We start from the raw sequence: 18,780 nt of genomic DNA on the forward strand, positions 1-18,780 counted from the left end.
GAGTTAAGATATCTCAGCAGCTGAAAGCACAGAATTCTGGGGAGTAAGCAGACAGCCATTCAACCATCCATCACACTTTGCTCACAACTTCCCCTCCTCTAAGTACATTTCCTCAGTGTCATTGCCATGAATGCATGCATTCGCACCTGTTTCCTGAAGGACCCCTGAGTTCTATCAAGTTTTTATCTTTTGATTACTGATGAGGATTAATTTGACCTTCAAATATTCCTTAGGACTTTTGCAAGAAATACATTAAGAATGTGTTTGGTAGTCCATAGGCAACTGGCTGATGGTAGAGTGCCTCACAGGTTCCTTCATGGCTCCTCCTCCCAAAAGGTTACACCTGATAATTTTGAACTGATGCACACAAGTCAGGAACACATATGTCTGGTTGCAAATATTAGCTGAATATTATCCCAAAATATTCAGAAGAAACAATATAAGTGAGCAGTGGTGTTGGTCCTTTCTCTAAATGTATTGCTTTCACATAGAAATTAGATTCCTGATCTGTTTTGGTATTTTGGATTTTCTTCTTTTTTCCCAGTGACACATAAGAAATATGAACCAAGGGTACTAAGTATTTTGATTAAAGCTGTTATTTGGCTTACAGGACTTTTTCTTGTTTGCTAGGGTGAAAAAGTGTATGGAGTTATGGACCATGTAATTTAGAAAACATCTTCAAGTTAGCAAATTACTCCCTAGCTGTGAATTTTAAAAAGTTGGAAAATTGCCCAGGTTTTAGGAGTAGCCACACTGGTTGTTATTTACATGGACACATATCAATGCTTCATATTCATTATCTTTTGCATGCTCTGCTACAGAGTTTTTCTCATGAAAGACTAAAACACTTCATCACAAAGCAAAAGACTTTCAGATGATTTATGACATTTCTTTTGAAATTAGCAACATGAAATTTCATAATATGTAATAGGAAATGAGTGTAACCCTATGAGCTGTTAACAGTCAGCAGTTTTCAGAAATATTTATGGTCACCAACTACAAAAAAAGTTCTGTTCCAAAATTAATTGCCCAAATTTCATGCTGACACATTTATGGTGCAATATAGTCAGACGCAGCAAAATATTTCAGCAATTTTGAGTCAATCTTTATATTTCTATTATTGTTAGATTCAGAAATAAAAAAGTGAAGCCCATGCATAAATATTTGAAAAAAATCAGTCTGTCATCTTTCTTTGGAAGATCTTGGAAAAACAAAGAAAGAAGAAAGGAGGGAACCAGCTAATGCTAAGTTGGAACCAAAGCAGCTGTAAGAAAGTTGCAATAGAGACATCGTAATACCAAGCACATATTTTTCCTAAAGTGTCATGCATGCCCCTGTGAAGGGGACAGCTGGGAACAGCATCAGTACATGATGTGTGCATCACTTACACTCTTAGAAAAACATTCTTTCTTCTCAGAAACCAATGCAAACTACTTGTAACGTAAGCAGGAACTGACAGGTAGTGTATCAACATAAACTTTAGAAAATTCAATGACAAATATGAGGTACCTGGAAGAATAAATGATGTTTTCTGTAGAAGAAAAGACAATGAGTTTCTAAAGGTTAGTGTTTAGCCTCAATTATCTCCTCAGGACCTCATAGGCTTTCATGAGTCTAAATTAAAAACAACTTTTCAGACCCCAAAACTATGTTGGGGATTTAGCTTAAATAGTATTACTATTGCTATACACAATGCACTTGGGCCATTAAAGGTTACTTCTCCTTCAAGTGAAAAACTAAACAAGGACTTACTAATTTTCCACTCTGAAAATAGAATACAGGTAATAATACAAATGTATAAATATTAGCAAATAAAATTGTCTAAAGCAGTAGTTAATCCAGAGGTATTCATATAATAATAAATTATAAACTTCAATCAAATTATATAATTTTCAGGCTTTCACCAGGTATTTCATGAGGCATAACTAAGTATAGATATGCTCCAAGGAAAATATTTATTGGTTTTCTTCCAGAGGGCTCATCCTTGAAATATTATGCATTCATCTCAGTGGTCGGTCCTTCTTCATCTGTGGATGGCTGCAACTGAAATACCTAGTTCAATTTGGTAATATCTGCATTTGAGCACTTGTACTGAAAGAAAAATCACATTTCTGAAAAAATTAAAATGAATTCTAACACAGCTGCTTTCAGGGAACAAAGGAAAACTAACAGTAATCTGAAACTAGAGGTTCATACATAGCTACCCAATATTTCTACTAATTTTTCTATCTCAGAAATAATCTTTACTAAAAATCTGCTATGCCCAGACATAGAACTAAACATTCACACAAACACAGATACACACACCCACACACAAACCCCCAAACAACCTCATTGTTGGGCTTCTAGTGATATAAATGAGTTGTTTTTCCTTGGTATAATAGAAAGGTCTTATCATAGAATCATAGAACCATAGAACCATAGAATCATGCAATCATAGAATAGTTTGGGTTGGAAGGGAACTTAAAGATCATCTAATTTGAACTCCCTTGCCATGGGCAGGGACACCCTCAAATAGATCAGGCTGCTCAAAGCCCCATCCAACCTGGCCTTGAACTCTTCCAAGGATGGGGTAAGCACAAGCTCTTCAGGCAACCTGTTCCAGTGTCTCATCACCCTCAGAGTAATTTCTTCCTAACCTCTAAATCTACCTTCTTTCAGTTGAAAGCCATTTCCCTGCTGTCCTGTCACCACATGCCCTTGCAAAAAGTCCCTCTCCAGCTTTCTTGTAGGGCCCCTTTAGGTACTGGAAGGATGTTAGAAGGTCTCAGTGAAGCCTCCTCTTCCTGAGGCTGAACAACCCGAGCTCTCTCAGCCTGTCTTCACAGGAGAGGTGCTCCAGCCCTCTAATTGTCTTTGTGGCCCTCCTCTGGACTTGCTCCAACAGTTCTGTGTCTCTCTTGTGCTGGGGGCCCCAGACCTGGATACAGTACTCCATGTGGGGGCTCATGCGAGTGGAGTAAATGGGGAGAATCACCTCCTGTGACCTGTAGGTCGCACTTCTTTTAACTCAGCCCAGCATAAGGTTGACTTTCTGGGCTGTGAGCACATATTGCTGGTCATGTTGAGACTTAGTGTTTTGCGCTTTGGGCCTTGCCAAAGCAGATAACAGTTTTTATCTATAAAATCTACCTTTACAACTTACTAACTGTGCAAATCAGATTGCCAAATGAGTTCTGTATATTGTGCTGTTACAAAGGGAGTACTGTATTGTTGCAGATCATAAAACTGAAAAGAAAGTAAGAGGTTACATATACCATTGTCACAACTACAATTACAGTAACTTGAAAAATAAGAGGTATGTTGTTAATCTCAGAGCTAAATGTTGGGAATTAAAACCAAAACCAACAAAACAAGCCATGCTTGCAAATATTTGCTTTAGTTCTTCCCAGACATTTTCCTAAACCATATCATTATCTAGTTACAACTAATTCCCTTTTTTCTTTCTTCCTCTTTTCTGCAATGTCTCTCTCTTTTACAAATCTGTGTATACACATGTGAACACAAAACAAATTGTAAATGTTCATTACATACAATTTCCTATTTATTATTCCACATTATGATTAACAATTTTTAAACACCTTCTTAAAAATCTTTGTCTACTTTTCCTGGAATCAGAATAATATTTTGTCATTTGAAAGCCTAACAGACATCACAGAGAGAAAAAAGTCATAGCAGACTTTCAAAAGACCCTGCACAGGCTATCCAGTGGTTCTTATGAATGTTGGGTTAATTCTCTGCAACTCAAATCATTACATTTTTTTCAGATAATGAACTCCTCACAGTGAAAATTCAGCCAACTTCAGTTAAGACTAATATTGTCATTTGGATTTCTCTGTCCTCTATAAATTGTCCATCACATTAATGTTCATACAATATCCCATTTTTACCCTGCACATCACCCTACAGTTTATTTATTTTCTCCCAGAATAATATTTTAACTAACTCAATTTGGGAATGATTCCTTATTTATTGTTACAGGCAAAAATATGTAATTTCAGAGAAAGCATAAGATACATGCTTCTCCTAGTTGCTCTTTTATCAAATTCTTTTCTGGTCTAAATTTTGCACTATATAATTAAACTACAAATTGAAAATACCTACACTGTTTCTATGGACCACTTATTGTGAGTTATGGATCATTAAATCTCATCTACATAGTCAGAATATTTGTAATGAGAAGTAGAAATCCAGATGTATTTATAACTTGGAAGCCTCCTGAGAAGTTATCACATTTAAGTCATTGTCATAACATTGTATGATTATTTCCAAACACATTTGCTATTTAACACGTATGTATCATTCAGCTTAAAATGTACTGTAGAGAAAAATCTTTCTAAAACATTATTTTATCATTATTTTCAGTATAATTTTTTTAATAATATATAATAAAAGTTATATGGTGGCTTGCAGTGGTAACAAATAGAATCTTAAAAGTGGTAATTACCGAAATTCCTTTACAACCTGCAAGTTAGATCATGTCTGAAGAACTGCACAAGATATGTGAATAATATTTAGCTCACAATGAATTGGAGGAGTGGGAAGAGTGAGGGAAGGGGAATAAGGAAGAGGAAATAAGAGTGAGGGGGAGGGGAAAGGGAAAAGGAAAGAGAAGAGGCAGGGAATTTATTTGTGTTTCAAAGATGTCATACAAAATGGGAACATAGCAGTCTTACTAGATTTTGGCACCTAAGGTACTTAGAACGTAAGTGCACACATTGGTTGTATCATAATGGGATCATACCAGGTACAGAATTTTACTTTTTCCCAGTATTTTACAAAAGGGGAGACTGAGAAACTGGGGTAGAGGGTGGGGGGAACACATTCAGTTGTCAAGTAAAAGTGAGAATCTTTGAGGAGGTTTGTTTGTGGTTTGCTATCCTGGTTTTAGTAAGTGAGAAAATATAAAAAAACGTATATTGAGAAAATCTGTTAAATAGTAAAATGATGTGTAAAGGTAAGACTGAAAATTCTGAATATTCTTCCAGGTCAAAATGACTAAAAGTGATATAAACTGTTAAATGCTTAGAAACGTGAAGAAAACCAATAAACTAACACAAAAAAAAAACAAAACAAAAAACAACAAAACCTAGAATAATTAAAAGCCAAAAGTTCATAGAATCATAGAATAGTTAGGGTTGGATAAGACCTTAAGATCATCCAGTTCCAGCCCCTCTGCCATGGGCAGGGACACCTCACACTAAACCGTGTCACCCAAGGCTGTCCAACCTGGCCTTGGAACACTGCCAGGGATGGATCATTCACAACCTCCCTGGGCAACCCATTCCAGTACCTCACCACCCTAACAGTAAAGAATTTCTTCCTTATCTCCAATCTAAACCTCCCCTGTTTAAGTTTTAACCCGTTACCCCTTGTCCTGTCACTACAGTGACAAAAGATAACTTTTTGGATCCCCTTATCAGAAATATTAATGAGATTTATGTGATGTTTTCCATCTTTCAACACTTTTCTTTATTTCGGCTGCACCTGAATCAGTAGCCTTTATTAAACCCTAGAGGAACTAGTAAATTTGGAGGCAACTTAGTGAACAGGTCCAGAATTCTGAAAGTGTTCAGATGAGCAGATATCTCCATATTCCCATACCCACCTCGTATATTTTTTGTCATCAGCATTGAATTGTCATCAAGTTGGCCCTTACACCCATCTACAATAGAAAGAGCTCTTTACCTGACAGATTTTTTAAATTTTTAGTTGTTTCCTATGTATAGTCACATGTCATTTATTTTGTGGATTGCATTAACAAACGCACCTTCCATCTTTCCATGAAGTGCTATTGACCAAAACTTGATCACTTCCTTTAAGGAAGGAGACAGTATGCCTTCCCCTATGAAAACAATATTTCATAAAATACATCCAATTACCGAGTGAAAGAATAATGAAAAAATAGTAGACACAGCCTGGGACTTAGGCAGTCCCAGGAACTATAAGGAATATGTTATGAGGGAATTCGGCAAAGGTCTTTATGGGATTTATGTTTTGCCTGGACTAGACAGGAAACAACATGCAGTAATATTCTCTTTACAGTCCTCTCCTTGTAGCAGCAGAGGATACACCTCCACAGACAAGGTATTCTGAAAATGCAGGGGTGGAGAGATGGGAGAAGTTTAGACAAGGTCTGCATCCATGCACAGAGAATATCTGAGCTCTGCTGCAAAATGCAACATGAAGTGGATTGGTGACATAGTGCTGTTCTCTTGCACTTGCAGATAGCGTTTGTATGACTTTTGATCCAGGCATATTTTCTTACATAGTGTGAAGAAATAAACAACCCACCATTGTCAGAAACCTTATTCTCCATCAAGTAATGTCAAGCAGTTTACTGATAATGATTGTGATGCATCATAAATTTAAAATAAATTAGTACCCATTAAAATATAGGCTTCCAATGATTTGTATTACAGATGCTGCCTAAACATAATGCATTCCTGGAGCCACTTTTCATCTAAGGAGCTATATTGATATTCTTCAGCCAGAACATATTAAAATAATCCAATGAAATATACCCACTTCTCTGAGGACTTCATATGTGTGTCTGTGAGGAGAATATTACTTAGGTTTAGTAATGAAAGAAGTTATTTTCTTTCCATAGCAAGAACTGTTTCTTTAGGAACTTTTAACATCTTACTGAAAGCCATTGGTTAGAAAGCTCTCCAATCTAGGCTATATGTATATCTGAACACCTTGTCAGGTAAAGTTTTTATAACATAAGGAGAAATGATCCATAAAAAATTCTATGACCAAATTTGTTCTTGTCTTAATCCCACATGCCACTTCAGCTCTGCTTTTCTGAGAATAGGGTCAAGTGCTTTGAACTCAGGTTACTGTTTACATTTGAGTAAGTAAATATGGAAAGATAAATCATGATGGCAATGGTTTATATAACCTTGCAAACTCTTTGCACAGGTATAAAATATGGCACTGTGTGAAAGACAAGAGAATCACCCCACGTGTACTATCTTTGTGAAATAGTATTTGATTTTTAAGGAACAATACATAAAATTAGAACTAGCATTGCATGAAACTCTTTTAGGCATCAACATTCATTTTATTCCCAAGATGGAATAAAAATATAAAGTCTCAGAATTTTCAGGATTAAAATTAAATTAGATCAGAATTAAAACTCTTCAAACAAGTCACTCTAAAATATCGCAAATATCTGTCATACAAAGAAACAAATTAGGAAATTTAACTATCTGCCATACACATGATCTAATTCTTCCTCTTAGCTAAAATAATTGCAAACATTTTGTTTCAGCTCATTTAGTATTATATTGCATTTCATTACCAAATAAACTTAAAATCACAGCACTAGAGTTTATTAATTTAACACAAGTTAAATTGCTGGATTGTGTCACTTATTATTGTATATGCAGTCACATAACACACACTGGACCTCACTCTGAGTTGAACTGCCTCATCACATTCTAGGAGGTGTAGTCCTTCGGCAAGTCCAGCCCATAGGAGAGAGGGGGTTTTGAGGGGTTTTTTGGGTTTTTTTGTCAAACCTTTTTTTTGAGATTTTCCGTAACTTCTATGACAATAAAAATGTGTTAATCAAAAACTATTTTCAGGCCACCAGCATCTACAACCGTCTCTAATGTTGAGCAATTCTCTTCTCACGTGAGAATCATATAATTTCAGGTCACTAGCTGAAAGGGTTTTGTTACAGTTTGTTGCTTCAATGAATAACTAGAATGATCCTTACAGTCACAGTGCCCCATTCTCCACCCCTCAGTGCACTTCGCAGCACTGGAACTCTATGGAATCCAATAAATTAAAATTGAAGTTAGGAGACTCATACTTCAGGTCAAATTGTACTTTGTCCTTAGATTTTATTTTTTATTTATGAAGCAGAGATAATCTTACTGACAAATGAGTCAAATGTTTAATTAAATTACTTTAATAAAGTGAATACCACCGGTATTTTCAAACACTGTGAATCCTCAGAGCTAATCTTCTATATTTTATTTGTATTTTATTTGGGGGAAAATACATGACTCATTCATGGATGTCTTTTTCAGGTTGATATAAATAAAAATGAGATTTTAATGAGTGTCTCTGGAAGCACTTAAGTCAATGAAGGTATACTCTCAAGAGATATTGTTGTTACAAACAGCTTTGGATAGAATATTTGCATAGATATATAAATATATTTATATGTTGACTTTAGGCTGGTAGAAAAATCTATTTTAACCTTTTAAGCATGGTGTCTGTACTTGGAATGGAGTCCCAGGCATTTATTTCACATGTCTCTAACAAAAACATCACTCATCACTATGTATACCAATGAATCTGTTGGAAGGTTTTCTACTGTCATTTGTTGGGTTGGTTTTTTTTTAAAATCCAGTGTCATTAACTAACTGTGACTTTAGAACATTTTGCTATAAATTCAAAGAGAACCTGCAGATTCACCATATGTAGGATATAACCTAAAGCTCTTTATCAATAATGGGCCTATTTTATTTCAATCCTTTTCTTTTCCTGTGTTTTGCTGGGCAGATGTCCAGGTAAATTAACTAACTAAATAATCCTTACACCGTCATAAGCAACATTATGCTACTTCTCACCAGCTTTAAAGCATTATGTTCCATAATTAAATATTTTGTTGTAAATTAAGAATCTTGGTTTCCTATGGATTTAATAGTTCCTGCATTGACAGTCTTTGAGTATCCAGAAGTAAAACTTCTTGCACTTTGTTTATTTACTTGCTGCTCTGGAATTTAAAGGTGTTCTGATTAGGCAAATAAAAACAGATTCAGCTACTTAATTACACACACTAAAAGCTTAGCAACATCATAATTAGGAAAGGTCAATTCTGCAATTTAGGTACATGCCAATAATTCAAACAGTTTAGAACAGAATTGCTCTTGAAGCATTTCTGAGTGAAACTTCAGTTCCAAGGACACAAGATTACTCCCCCTTCCAGGGAAGGCCAAAAAGGACACCTGTCACCTCTTTTTGCCAGTCCGACCCTGAAGCCACTGCATAGTCATTGAGAAGTCATAACATTAAGTTATTCTACAACGTATAAAATAACAAGATTATAATCAGCACGCATCTGCAAATCTAGAAGCAGCACATGCAGGACAGAGAAGCCCATTCCTGTAAAAAAAAAAACCAAATCAGTCAACTTCTGTTCCTGGAAAACAAAGGGTTTCTCTACAGGAGAGCAGTATGAGTAAGGTTTGTACAGACAAAATTGGCACTGCCAGCTGATTCTGACAGGGAAGTGCTACAAAGAGGCCCTTAAGCCATTTTGAGAAAAAAATATAACAGATCCATAGATTTTATCAGCTTACAATCATCTGCAAAAGATTGTAAACTTGGTCAATTATTAGACAAACTAGCTATTCTCCTGGTTGTGTTTTTTTCTTAGCTGGTGATGGAAGAAAGGGAATTATGGGTATCAGGAAACTCATTGTAAAATTAGAGAGTTACAAGTTAATAGGTAATCCTAAAATTACTAGGTGTTTTTAATAGTTTCAAAACTGGTACAACTGAATCAGCATCACTGAAACATGGGGGAATTACAACGCATGCACTGTATAAGAGGTAAATTAAAGAAGAAAAATCAAACTTTAACCAGAACAAGCTCAAAATCACTAACCATGGGTACATATCTCTAACAGGAACATTCTTGGATTTAAGGTTTCTAACAGAGTGAAATATAATGTATTAGTATAGGGCAACAACCATATAGGGTAGCATCACCTCAGATTTGTGCCAGTCTTCCTCTAGATTCCTTTACCACTCAAAAGACACAGAAGTCTTTAAAACAAGATTTATTTGATGTGTTTTGAACATTTAATTTGGGAAGGGATGAATAAGAAATTCTTGTGTCTACTGACTGATAACAGATATCTAGACAACTGGATCAAATGTAGGTGCCTAGGCTGAGAAAGAATAAATAGGAATCCTGGCCATATAATCTCTAGCTACTATTGTTAAAAAGCTGTAAGGGTAGCACTGTTTCTTTCAAAGTTTTCTAAAAGTCAAAGCATTTAATGATAAGTGGTTCAAAGCAGTATATGTAGAAAACCAAACAGGGTACATGTTCCCATTATCAGTGAGAAAATGTTGTTAGAAGTATTTGAACTGGATGAGGAAATCAATGTATTATTTCAACATATTGTTTCACAATACAGTCTCTTACTTTAATCACATTCTTTCATTTGGTTGTCTAGTAGTACATATTTGACTGAACAAAAGTCAGGTAACACTAAACTGAAAATGATTAACTGTTTCTTGACAATTAAAAAACCCCTTCCAATATTTGTGGAAAAGAAAGGTAAGATTTTCTTTTCGTTTTATGCTCCAACATGTGTTACCTGCCAAAGATGCAGATTTTTTTGTGCTCTTTGACATAAGCAAACTTAATAGAATATCACTGTTACATGAAAAGGTTTTGACTAATTAAAAACTCTTCATATGTTTCTCTACGTCTCACATGTGACCTCTGCAAAAAAATATTCAAACCTGGTTAATAAATTAAAATAAAGTTCAAAGTAATTATAAAAGACAATTCAAAACCACCTCATTCTTTGATTTCTGTTGCTCTCCTGGCATCAGCATAAACCCATCACTAAGTCCCTGGTCCACTTACCTCTGTCAACAAATATAGATTTATATGTCTTCATGCACCACAGTAAAAGTCTCAGCTGTTGCCATTTGATACTGGCTTAGAATATTTTCTAAACATATCAGTGCAACTCTGTTTTCCTTGAATATACCTTTCAAAATAAACAAGGGAATAGTTCTTAGAGATTCCAAAACAATGGACCAGTAAAATTCTATAATAAGTTCTTTGTAAAGTGCTGGGTTTATTATTTTATTTGAAGTGCTGGTGTGACTACAATGTTATACAAAAGCTTTTCCTTCCCCACAGTACTTCTCTGGTATCTGCTTAAGTATCTCATGGTTTCCAGTTGTGCAAGACCATTGTTTTATTACCTTTGAATTACCCGACACACATCACAAATACAACCATTGTATGATCCAGTGATATGAAAAACTATATGGGAACTATTCCAACATTATTAGTACACAGAAAATAAGCATTCTTTCGTCAAAGATTTACAAGCTCAATGAACATATCAAAGGCCTATGTTTGTCCCTTGATATCTTTCTTAAACAAACCCAAAGTTTAAGCCTCTTAGAAAATGTATTTTATGATGCGTGTTATTTATTATTGTTCGACTTTGCCCATTACTTGAAACGAAGTGGGAGAGAAAAAAGAATCTTTTTTTTCAGATAAAAAAGCCATCAATATTGATTACTTATAGAAATCCCTCAGTATAAAACCAAATGAAGATCAAAACAAACACAAAGCCTTAAACAGGAAAAGAGTACTTAACTAATATTCATTAGGTATCCATATTGCCTACTTATATGCAAATAAGAACTGTTTTAGTAAAGGATTCGAATTAACCGAATTTAAATGACAGCTAATATTTCTATGATATGCATCAATTCATTACTAATAACCTATGTTTCGGATACCTCTTTAGAAAGAGGTTGGTAGTAGCAGAGTGGGACTTCTTCATTGCATAATGTCTTTATGACAATTATTCAAAATTAACGTAAGCCTACAATAAAAGACAGAAAATACCAACGCTTATTTCTCTCAGTGAGCGCATGTCCTTAACTTTGAAACTGGCTTCCTGAGTGTGGCTCAGTAGATCCCAGTAAAAACTAAATTTCATGAATACTTGACAAAATAGGATCCCCAAAAGGCACTGAATATTTAACAGTTAGGTCTTATGTGTTCAGCCAAACATAGAAAGTTGCAAAGTAAAATACCAGCTTGCTCCTGTAGATAGGACAAGAAAGCTGTTTGAAAATAAAAGTATAAAACCATCCCTGTATAAAACCATCTACAACAGTTCAGCTTTTTATCATCTTTCTTCCCATGATGATTTTAAAGAGTGTTTTCTAAATTTTAGGGAAGGCCTGTCTTAAAATAGGCATTGCTATTGCAGAACACTGCCCTACCAGTTATAGTTTTAATAAAACTCAGAGCCTTCCAAGAAACATTAAGAAGTGGCTGTGTTATCCTTAGGAAGCTTTATCAGGCTTCCTTAGTATTAAGGCCTTCTATTTTTAAAAACTGAAGTACTGTACATTTTTAATATTTTTGTTGCTATTGATATCTCTTTTTTTGTTTTTATCTCCACTTGTTAGTAAGATTCAAACCGCTCTGTTCTTCTGTCACCTCGTTATGCCTTCTTTTACATCTTTAAGTCTCAAATTAACTTGCAATAGATGTTTTAGGTATATTTTAGGCTAAATGTGAAGTATTCCCTTATGCCCATGAGGCATTCAGAACATTGATAAGTTCTGCTTTCAAGGACACTCTAAATGAGGTTATTAAAATTCAACATTTTGCATATTCTGATGGAGAAAAACACTTGTCCCTGACAACAAAGGACAGAGGTCATAGGAATAAGAAAGTTTCTCCATCTCTTTATCCATGGCCACTGAATGTCTTCTGCCAGTATTTGTAAAACCAAAATAAGAAAATGTTACCAGGGAGGAAGAAAAGTGTAGGAGTCCAGCTCCTGTCCAAAAGTAAAAATCCATAACCATCTGTTGTTTGTGTTACATGGATTTCACAACTGTCATCTCCATGATACGCGCCATTTCATCTTCACAGCAATATCACTGAAACACCCACTGAGATAAAACCACAAATATTTTGAACATACCATATGATATGTTATTTTCCAAATTAATATTTGGAAAATCAAAATGAGAACTTGTCTATGGGTTATTTTCGTCTTGTCACATGAAAAATCCTTCAAGGGTTTGCTCCTCTTTGGAAATACTTAACCTCAAACTTGAATAACTTAAGAAATATAGATAAAGAGAGAGGAAGTTATTAAAGACTTAATTTTTAAAGTGTGTTTTAATGACTTATATAGCATCTTTCTAAAGATGCTTTTTGAAGGTGCTTTTACAATTATTTACTTAGAAATATAATCTAGAATTTAAACTAACCTTTTCCTTTGTGAACTTCAGACCAGCAAGAATATACCACATTTCACAGATGGGTATGGCTTGAAGGATTTATTACAGAATCATCTCTCAAGCTAATCTCTATAACCAATGTCACATCCAAAACAAAAACAAACCCAAACAACATTAAAAAAAAACACTAACAAAACACACATACACAGAAAAAAAAAACCCAAAAGAACAAAAAACAAACCCAAACCTGAAACTGTCCTTGAAAAAAATGACAGAAAAAGACTTAAAGACCAGTGAATAAACCAACTGCTTTTTCCCTAAGGAAATCTAAAACTCAAGGTCAGCTGTGTCTGAAAGCACCAGACCTGTCACATGGCTTTCATAGTTGCCACTAAGGCTCTTATCAAACCTATAGTGAGAGCAATGAAAACATTTTTACTGGAAACAGATCAAGCTCTGATAAGAAGCTCTCTAAACACCTTTGGCTGTTAACGCTGTGCAAAGCGAAAGGTGAAGTTTTGAAGAATGAATGAATGAAGAACTTGAGGTCAGACGTATTTGATCTTTTCCTTAAGTTCCTTAATGTTTGTGTGTTAGAGCATAAATATGATTCTATAAGTACGTGAATACATAGTTTGTGTGCATAAGAATATATACACGCATACATGCTTTATAAATATATTTTTGTAAACATAAAGAAACACAGGTTGCCCTGTCAGGATAATGCACATAATTCCATTTTATCCCAGCACCTGTCCTCCAGTAACAAAATTTTGGTGGTCTCATTCATAGTCCCTCGGGTGTAGGAGTCCATCACAAAACCATCACCCTTAATATAATACAATCGACAGTCTAGCTCAAGAGAGACAGAAGAAGGAGTTGCCATGGAGACAGAACTATTGCTCTTCTCCAGAGGATGCTTTTTTCAAGCATGGGATGAACATGCAATACCTGTAACCTTGATCCCATCACAGGATCTTGCTTTTTGGGATGGCTTTTTAGTAAACTCCTACAAACATCCAGGAGATAAGAGGGAAGTGTGGGGAGGGAAGAGAGAGCTTAAGAAAACAAACAACCAAAAAAAAATTAAACAAAACCAATAACAAACCCCAGTATGAAAGTGAATATTATGCCAGACAGAGAAGGGAAAAGAGTTTCATATTGATTTGATTTATCAGATTTGTCACCTCTGCCTTGTGCTTTCCTAACGGGGTGAATGCTGTGCTTGACCTGTTTGCTGGAATTAACCAGGACTGCAGGAGACCATATGGATTGCCAGATGGTCTGCTATAATTTAATGCCATTTATTCTAAGTATGAAGTAAGTGATAAACATAATTAACATTCTTCTAGCTCCTTACTGGATGCTTTTTATTAGGTTTTTAGTTTAGTTTTTGTTGTGTTTTTTTTCCCAGGCATTGAAAGGTAAGTTAATACCTTGTTACTGAAACACAGATGCCAGCTAATTACTGCAAGAGGCTGCAGCCTCTAAAGTAAAGACTGTCTGCACAGACTCCAACTTATTCACTGACCCCACTGTGATGATTAATAGGTTGAATGCTAAACTCTAATGAGGATGACAGATCTTAGATGTTTTCAGGTTACCTTAATTAGTGGTAAGATGAACAAAGTTCGTCACAGACATACATATAACACTTCATAGTAAACAATGCACCTTTTACTCATGGTCTAAACGTGTATTTCACATTACAGCACATCAAATGCTAAGGAATCAAACCACCTTGAGACAGTAAAAACAATGGAATGACTTCCTTCAGAAATGTTCTTCCTGATTGCTATTTCATATTTTGCCAGTGATTGTCTAAATGGCCTATTTTTTAGGAAGTAGTTCTAGAGAAGCTATGGCTTCAAAGAGTGTTTATATCAGGCAGGGCTGTCATTATCAGCATTTTAAAACCACAAGTCTGCAACAAGATGCCTAAACAACTTTGCCTAGTGTTTCTGTACTGATAATCTTCATAGTGACTGCAGTAGGTGTTAGCAGAATAAACTGTAAATTATTTTGTAATTTTTAATGTCAACATACATGTGAACTTAGTATGCTGGTACCCAGAACAGTAAAAAGAGGTATTAGAGAAAAGGCAGAAGTACTGAATGCTTTGTATTTTACATGAAAAGCTGTGTTGATTGAACAGATAAAAATGACCACAGCTAAGCATCCAGCTACCAGTATCCAAAGGGTGCCTACAAGGCTGCTGGAGAGGGACTCTTTATCAGGGACTGTAGCATTCACAGACAGGTGTTGGGACCGGTCTTGCTCAATACCTTTCTCGGCAACATGGACAGTGGGAGTGAGTAGACTCAGCATCAAGCTGTGTGGTTCGGTTGATATACTGGAGGGAAGGGATGCCATCCAGAGGGACCTTGACACACTTGTGAGGTGGGCTGATGCCAACCTCATGAAGTTTAACCATGCCAAGTGCAAGGTCCTACACCTGGGTTGGAGCAATCCCAGGCACAGCTACAGGTTGGGCAGAGAAGAGATTCAGAGTATCCCTGCGGAGAAGGACCTGGGGGTGTTGATCAAGGAGAAACATAACATGAGTCAGCTTCAGTGAGTGCTCGCAGCCCAGAAAGCCAACTATATCCTGGACTGCATCAAAAGGAGCATGACCAGCATGTCGAAGGAGGTGATCCTGCCCCTCTACTCTGCTCTCTTGAAACCTCACTTGGAGTATTGTGTGCAGTTCTGGTGTCCTCAACATAAACAGGACATGGAACTGTTGGAACAAGTCCAGAGGAGGCCACAGGGATGACCAGGGGACTGGAGCACCTCCCGTATGAAGACAGGCTGAGAAAGTTGGGGCTGTTCAGCCTGGAGAAGAGAAGGCTGCGTGGAGACCTCATAGCAACCTTCCAGTATCTGAATGGGACCTATAAGCATGCTGGGAGGGACTCTTCATTAGGGACTGTAGTGACAGGACAAGGGGCAACAGGTTAAAACTGAAACAGGGAAGTTTAGATTGGATATAAAGAGGAAATTCTTTACTGTTAGGGTGGTGAGGTACTGGAATGGGTTGCCCAGGGAGGTAGTGAATGCTCCATCCCTGGCAATGTTCAAGGCCAGGTTGGATGAAGCCTTGGGTGACATGGTTTAGTGTGAGGTGTCGCTGCCTGTGGCAGGGGGATTGGAACTGCATGATCTTAAGGTCCTTTCTAACCCTAACCTTTCTATGATTTTACGATTTGCACCTGTACTGTTAATAAAACTTGTTGAACATGGGTGTTGGAATGATAGCAGAAAGGGATTGCAGAAATGGATTACAGAAATGGCATAAATGAAATGTTATTCAAAGAGTAAAACAAAAGTACCTCTGCTATGCCTTTAGGAAATATGACTTTCATTTGAAAAAGTGGTGAAAAACGGTCCAGGTCAAAAGTCACAGCATAGAGAATGCAGAAACTAACTCCAGCATTTCAACACTTTTGTTTTTCCCTTGTTCCAGATGGGTCCAGCCCTTATTCAGGGGCCTCAACAGTTACACATCTATACTCCACAGTGTGAATGCTGTTGCTGCCTTCAGAAGCGACTACATTAGAGGGGACCTAAATGTGATGGGACATATCTGCTCTTTAACTTCACTCTTGATAGTATTAGTTCAATTCTTCACCTGGTGTATTTGGTGAATCAGTTACAGTTGCTGGTCCTATAAAATCCTGTAGGATCCTCTACTAGTATATGAATAAGTTATGATTTTCTACTACTATGTGAATAAAAAAAGGATCAAAATATCTGAACAGCAAGCTTTTGTTGATATGGACACCACCCGTCAAGATGACTTTATAAGGTCCCCATCTCCCCCAGCATTCGAAAGAAGAATCCATTTTACTATCCCATGAACTGAAAAATATTTACCTGAGGTGCTTGAGTTAATGGTATCCTGAGTGCAGGTTCATTTTTACAGTCAGAAGGGGAAAACAGCTAGAGACAACCACCCAGGTAGCCTGATTTCCTCTCTGTAGGTACTTACTGCTCTTCCCTGACTGTGAAAGGATGTAGGGTCATTTAGGTGTCAAAACGTAGGTGGGTTGAAATCAGAGACAAAAACAAGACTTCATGCTTCCTTCAATAGGTTGCTTACTGGACCTGGTAATACCACACTTTACTATTACACAGACAACACTGCTGAAAAATATTGGAGTGGTGCTCTTCAGTGACTAAAGATATTCAATCTCATTGTGCTATTGGCACAATATTTTCTGTTTCTATGCATATACATTTATACATTTGTATATATACATACACACACATATACATAAATGCATGCATTTAATTGCCTCATCATTGCAAACAGTCTGATATATTCCAAGTGATTACTTTGTAACATTCAAAGAAAAGGCAATGTCAGGTCTACTATAAAATTATTATAAAATATTATAACATAGCCTCTTATTCAAACCTCTGAACTTGACTGAAAAAGTGTTTTGCCTAAGTAATGGTTAGCTTCCACCAATACTTAAAAAAATAAATAATCTGAAAGAATGAAGAAATCAAGCAAAACCTAGGTCTTAGAATCTGATGGACACAAAGCCTACCAAAGCAGGTTTGGCACTTAGTACTTAAATATGGCTTTATACTTTAAAAACCTTTTTCATCTGTCATGCTCTTGCTTTCTCACAAGAAAAAAATATATCAGAGAATTCGTATTCACTGTTCATTTCAGTCCCAAAGCTAATATTTTCTGTATATTAGCTGTCATACAGATAGCACGTAGGAAACATCACTCTTGGCCTAAATGGAAAGTAGGATTTTATTTTAGGGCAACTAAGGACAAGACACAAAACCCCCCTCTACAAAGGAATATCTGTGTCTGACTAATGAACCCTCATTGCCATTATAATTTTCTGTGTTTAAGCTTCATCACCTGACCTCCTGAGAGATCTCACAGAGGCAGTGGAAACTGACCAAATGTACATGCACCCCCAGGAGAAGTTACATGGACATTGATTTGTTGGAAACTGTTGACTCTCAGAAACTAAATTTAGGGTAAGATTGCTAAACAGAATTAGGTACAGGAGCAAACAAAATGCCCTAAGTGGAAAACAAAAAGGAAGAGAATACAGAATGCTTTAAAAAAGAAAGTAAACAGTGCTTTAATGATGATGTGGCTACCGGTAGTCTCTGATAAAGTATGATACAAAAAGAAATGTGTTTTGGTAAATCCTTCAGGTAATAACAATAATATCAGGTAGCAATTAATTTTAAATACATTAAGACCTTAGAAAAATAAAACCACTTATGATATTTGCGAATTTAACAAATATCTTACCTCCTGCATACATGACAGCCAACATTATCGATGATATCCAAGCTATCTCACTATATGATGTGTGGAAGATTTCTTGTATTTCTTTGAAGAATACTGTAATGGCTTTAGGGAATGCATAGGAAAATCCAATGGAGATAAAAGCGCCAAAGACCACAACCCATCCCCAACCTCCATCTGGAGGTGGGTACTCTGGTGCTCCTGTTGCTGGTGGCATATTTGATCTCTGTTTCTTCTCCAATTAGTCTGAAAGAGAAAAGAAGACACAAGGCTGTAAACAGCTTGCTTTTGGTTTTGTTTGGTTTAGTTTTGTTTTAGAAAACTACAATATTCAATCATTATCTGCGGGGATTAGAAAGAATCCTCAGAGCAGAGACAAATGTCCAGCTTTCATGGGGCCACAGAACGCGAGTACCTGTTTTTGAAAGCAAAATCTGTTCTGCAAAAAAAGTTGTGGAAGAATATTTGTAATATTCCATTCAGTATCTGACAACTGTTACAAATTA

General features: G+C 36.2%; 1 protein-coding gene across 1 annotated transcript in view; it reads right to left on the minus strand.

Annotated features, from left to right (window-relative positions):
- SLC16A7 (solute carrier family 16 member 7) overlaps window positions 1-18,780 on the minus strand; it is a 73,294-nt gene that overhangs the window by 12,048 nt on the left and 42,466 nt on the right. The window contains exon 2 of the mRNA XM_005148057.3: window positions 18,278-18,520. Within this exon, the coding sequence (XP_005148114.2) occupies window positions 18,278-18,491 (214 nt within the window). The 5' untranslated portion in view covers window positions 18,492-18,520. The remainder of the gene's footprint in view (window positions 1-18,277; window positions 18,521-18,780) is intronic.

This window comes from Melopsittacus undulatus, chromosome 5 (assembly GCF_012275295.1).
Source record: "Melopsittacus undulatus isolate bMelUnd1 chromosome 5, bMelUnd1.mat.Z, whole genome shotgun sequence".
Lineage (NCBI taxonomy): Eukaryota > Metazoa > Chordata > Aves > Psittaciformes > Psittaculidae > Melopsittacus > Melopsittacus undulatus.